This window comes from Pterocles gutturalis, unplaced genomic scaffold, assembly GCF_000699245.1.
Source record: "Pterocles gutturalis isolate BGI_N339 unplaced genomic scaffold, ASM69924v1 scaffold25220, whole genome shotgun sequence".
Classification (NCBI taxonomy): domain Eukaryota; kingdom Metazoa; phylum Chordata; class Aves; order Pterocliformes; family Pteroclidae; genus Pterocles; species Pterocles gutturalis.
The window spans coordinates 1-5,113 of NW_010141534.1; the positions used below are offsets into that span (position 1 = coordinate 1).

General features: G+C 53.6%; 1 protein-coding gene across 1 annotated transcript; it reads left to right on the forward strand.

The window, feature by feature from the left end:
* Positions 1-480: 480 nt before the first annotated feature.
* Positions 481-2,665, forward strand: LOC104469532 (chromosome unknown open reading frame, human C19orf10; the record flags this gene model as incomplete). Its single annotated transcript, XM_010084070.1, has 5 exons — positions 481-531; positions 1,221-1,282; positions 1,595-1,676; positions 2,138-2,210; positions 2,586-2,665. Coding segments are annotated over 5 exons (348 nt in total), but the record flags the coding sequence as incomplete, so codon positions are not given.
* Between the last annotated feature and the right edge of the window lie 2,448 nt (positions 2,666-5,113).

Here is a 5,113-nt window from a genome sequence, read left to right on the forward strand (position 1 = left end):
GAAGGGGGTCCCCAAAGAGGGTCTCCAGCAGAAGGGGGTCCCCAAGAAAAATGGCTCCTCAAGGTGGGACCGTCTGTGTGGCGAGGAGGGCCCCAGGGAGGGCGGCTTGCCCTGGAGCAGGGTCCCCGAGGAAAAGGGGGTCCCCAGGGGGGGTTTCCAAAGGGAGGAGGTACCCCACAGGGGGGTGGGGGGTCCTTGGTCCCCCGAAGACAGGTTCCCCCCACGGGGTCCTGCTGACACCCGCAGGGGATGAGGGTGACATGGACACGGCCACAGCACGGTCCCTGGCTCCTTGTGTGGGGTCTGGACGTGGTGGGTGCTCCTCCTCGGTCCCCCCCCAAGATGAGACCACGGGGTGGGGCTGCACCGCGCCCCGTTCTCTCAGGTGTCCCCAAATCTCACCAAGAGCATCGCCAAGAATTGGCTGATGGTGAACAAAGAGAAGGTTCTGCTCCTCATCCTCTTCTTCTCTCTCTCCAGGGGGATTACACCTGTACCTTCACGTACTCGGCTCAGGGAGGAACGAACGAGGTGAGCTGGGCAAACCTTCGAGCACTTCCCTTGTGCTCGGTCTCTGCAGCTGAGAGGCTGTTCAGGACGGTTTCGTTTGTGATGAGCTGATTTCAGGATCGGGGGCTGTGAGGAAGGGTGGTTGTGCGATTGCAGCGTTTCCAGTGTTGCGTGTTTACAAAAGTAACTTGTTGGACTGGCTCCCTGACCGGAGCAAATCCTCCCTGTCCTGTGTTGTGAGGCTGCTGTGGCTCTCAAGGCTGTGATGTTTGTAAGGCTTAACAAATCTCGGGGCTGGATGTCCCTGGAGAACTGGGAGTGACATTTTCATACCCCAGTTGGTGGGAAGGGCCTCGCAGGAGTGACTCCTCTGTTCTTTAGGAGGACTGAAGGTTTTTGCAGCTCCCGTTGCTGCTGCAGTAAGTGCTGTGCAGGTAACAGTTTATAACTTTATTATCTGCAAGTCCTGTTAGAATCAGATCCTTTTCTTTTAGCATAAAGGGAACTGAGACTTGAACTCTTTTCTGCAACTGTCCTAATGAAATTGTGGAGAGAAGAAGAGAGGGCAACCAGGCCTTGAGCTTTGTGTGACACAAAGTAAAAAGGGCCATCTGCAAGCGCTGTGTAGTGATGTTGTGTTATTTTGGAGTGGCTGAATAGTGCAGTGCCTGCTTACCCACATTAACTGTTCGGACCTTTCCCCTCTGCAGCAATGGCAGATGAACGTTGGCGTCAGTGAAGACAACCTGCTCTTCTCCTGCTCTGTCTGGAGGTGTGTTCTTTAACCCCAAACGCTCCGAGGCAAAAGCAACAAGGCGGGTGGGACCCTGCCTCCCTGCTGGGTTTGCCTCACCACGGGGCAGCACCGGGGGGCTTTCCTCTCCTGAGAGACGCTGTGATGCTGGGTGGGCTCTTTAGCCAGGCTGTGGTTGATAAATCCTGTGTTCCCCCTCTCCACCCTCCTCACTAGATGGAGCTACAAGAGAGCCGGAGGTGGCTGTGGAGGGAGGGAGCAGTGAATCCTGAGCTCATCGGCACCTTCACCCTCTCTGCCGAGGTTTAAGACTCTGCCTTCTTGTTTCAGGCCCCAAGGGAAGTCTTATCTCTTCTTTACCCAGTTTAAAGCTGAAGTGAAAGGAGCCAAGATAGAGCATGCCATGGCTTATGTAAGTCTCAGCTGATCGCTCGGAAGCAGGTGTGTGGGAGGCTGCTATAAAACATGACTTGGACATGGAAAACATTTATTAGACATCTGTGCAATAAAACATACTCCACCACGTCCTTAATTAGAGAGTGGTGGCAGTCAGGAGAGGCCATGGGTGACAAAAGTAAATAAAACCTCTGCTGGTGCTTTTGTCTGGATCATTCGTCCATTTCCCAGTCTTCAGTGGTGAGGCTTTCAGTCACCCGCAGGACACAAGTTTGTGGTTTAATAGGAAATGGAAAAATAGCCAGAGATTTTCCTTCAAATATTATTTCCTTAGTGGGTTTAATTTTTTCACTCCGCATTATTAAAACGCAAGTTCATTTTTCAAAACGTGCTGCTTGTTTGTTTGTTTGTTTGCTTTAAATACAGTAGCTTCGTGGGTTGCCTCAACTGCTTAAACCTTCTTCCTTCCTGTTTCAGTCTCAAGCTGCAGTGGGAGGACAAAACGACATCCCCTTAAAACAGGAAGAATTTGAAATCACTGAAACAACAGGTCTGTGACCGAGAGAGCTGTGTGAGAAAGGGTCTGGAGTGAGAGATAAGCCTGGCTCTCTACCAGGAGACGAATATTTAAACTTAACACAGATAGGTGACAACGTACAGGAGCACAGTGCATGTCGCGGAGTCAGGGGTACAGTGCTCTTCATCCCTAGCTGGCAGCGGGATTTTGCAGGTCACATTCCAGTGTAAATGTTCAATTAGCATGGGGGGTGGACGGGTTTATCACAACACGCTTCTTGCGTGCATAAAAAGGAAGTGCAATGCCCGACTTGCTGGCTTTATCATCCTGGAAAAGAACCAGCAGGGCTGTTTTGTTCGTGCCTTACCATCTGTTTATCCTGTGCTTGTTTTTTTTTCCTCTTTCCAGTGTCTCACAGGGAAGGCAAGTTCCGTTTTGAACTGTCCAAACTCATGATTGTAGCAAAAACGCCCCGTGACGAGCTTTGACCCCAAGGCCAGCGTTGAGAGGGGCGTTTAGGCCGGAAGAGCATGGCAGATAAAGAGGATTACTTGTTCACGGCGGGTTTTTTTTTTTAGTTGGCCAAACCTTTTTATGTTTTCCATATTGAAATGTGCCAGGGTCCAACACAAGTGGGGCTTGGAGGTGTTCAGACAGATGCGTTCTGTCTTGTGTCAGAGTAACAATGTGCTTTGCAGCCGGAAACCTCCTCCGAGACTCCCGATCTGCCGCCAGCCATTCAGTCACCCGCTTTCTGCTTGGTTGATCTGCTGAATATGGTAAATTGCCCCTCGAATGGGGGGCTCCTTATCTCCAGAGCAATGTGGAAAGATAAGGGGCTGGATTTACACACGGTTTGCTAAAGTTGTTAACTCTGTCGTCTCTGGAGGGCAGACAGGGTTTCTCTTTTGGCAAGCAGGAGGAAATCATTAAATTGGGGAGGGGGGAAGGAAGGGATAGGGTTGGCCAAAGCTATCTGACTCCTTGGTGAGCGCGGCTACCGCAGGATGTTCCGGACCTGCCCTGGTGCAGAGCATGGGTTGGGATAACGCGGTGTGGGGAAAGCAGAGCTGCTTATTCTGACACAACCCAGGAATCGACCCAAGCAACACTTCCATGTCTCAGTACAACTGCAGGACTATTTTCTACGTACAAAAGTTATTTTTTTCTTATCTAGAGTAATAACAGTGAGGGAATGTGCAATTCCTTTCCTGTGTAAATACAACACAAATAAAGAAAGAAAGCATCGTGCTCTGGCCCGAGTTTGCTCCGTTCTGTGACTCCTGCCCTCTCCCAGGGGTTGTCACACGGGAGGCTGGAGGCTGCAGAGGGTTTGCGGCGGTTCTGCCCACCCGAGAGGAGTCCCAGCATGGCAGAACAAGGCTCCAGCTGTAAGCTGGCGTAACCCAGCCCTGGTGCGATGGGTTCTGTGCCCAAAGTGATGCCTGTGGTCACTGGTAGCTGCTTTGCCCATTTTGGGGGGGAGGGGAGTTCCCTGGTTTTTGGCTTTCTGGGGGTGCTTTGCACTGCGGATTTTAACAGTTCTCTTTTCCACGCTGCTCCCAGCTGTTTTTCTCCATTGTGCAGCTCCTCCTGGATCTCCAGGTACCCGCACAGCCCAGGAGTGCTGTCGGGTGGGGACCTGCATCTCTCGTGTGCTCCTACCTGAGCTCCGAGCCGCATTTGGGGCTCTGGTGTTGTTGGGCTCGGACCTTTCTCACTGTTTAACCAGTTACTGGGAGGGAAGCAGACCCAAGGGCGTTGAAGGAGCTCATTTCCCAGACTCGGGTTGGGATGGGAAACCCAGAAGATGGCTCTTCTAGAAGAGTGTGTGCTCTCCAGGGCTTCCCGGGACAAAAAGGCAAGAATTTGGTAACGAGGCGGGTGTTTGCAGTGGGGGAAAAGTTTCGGATTAGACACCTGCGTGTGCAGGAAAGCTGGTGCCAGGCGTTTGGGGGGTTAAGTGTGGTCCTGGGATGTACGAAACCATGGGGACAAAGGGAGAAACCCTGGGGACAAAGGGGACAGGGTGAGTCGGGGCTGAGCAGGTATTTCTCGCCATTAAGGAGCATCTTGCAGCTGATGCTGACACACCTGGAGAGCAGAACAGCGCAGCGTTCGGGGCTGTCAGCGCCGCATCGCTCAGCCCCGTTCTGCTCTGCCTGCTCACCGCATCTGCTTCCAGCTCTGGCTCCTCTCCGGCACGTACCTGACAGCTGCTGCGAGCCCGGCGGGGGGAACGGGAACGTCTGTTCGCAAAAGCCGCCTGCCAAAGGCCGGCTTCACCCTGCCCTCCCCGAGGGACCAACACCTTGGTGCATCTTGGCCACGTTCTCCTCCGTGCACACCTGGGAATGTGCTTTACCCCCACCCCGAACTGCGTCGTGCAATTAAATCAGCTGCGAGAGCTGGAGCCTGCGAAATGACAGAGATAGCGGCTTCATTTCTTTTTTTAAAAAATTTTTTTAAATAAGGCTGAACGGGAGCCACAGAGCCGCTCTCTGCCCACGAGCACTGGCAGCCTCCTGGGAGACATGCCATGGAACCGGAGGCACAAGAAGGTCGCGGAGATAAAGCCGGCGGAGATCGCGCAGCATCTTGTACGCTAAAAGGGCAATTTTGGGTGTTCAAAGCCGAGATCGGCGCGCTGGACGCGGGCCCCGGCGGGTGCATCCGTGCCCCGAGAGCACAGCGCTGTTCCAACACGCCCGTGTTTCACTCCGAAAAATTTCCCCTCGCTTTCCGCTCCCAGGGTTGGGCTTTCTGAGCTCCCACCGGTCAGCGAGGGGATGCAGAGGAGCACGGGTGGGTGTCTGCGGGGGAGCAGAGACCCCAGACCCGTGCTGTGGGTTTGTGCTGGGTTTTGCATCCTCCCACCAGTTCAGCACTGGTCGGGCAAAGCCCGGAGATGCTGTGCTGCAGAGCAGGGGCCGCCC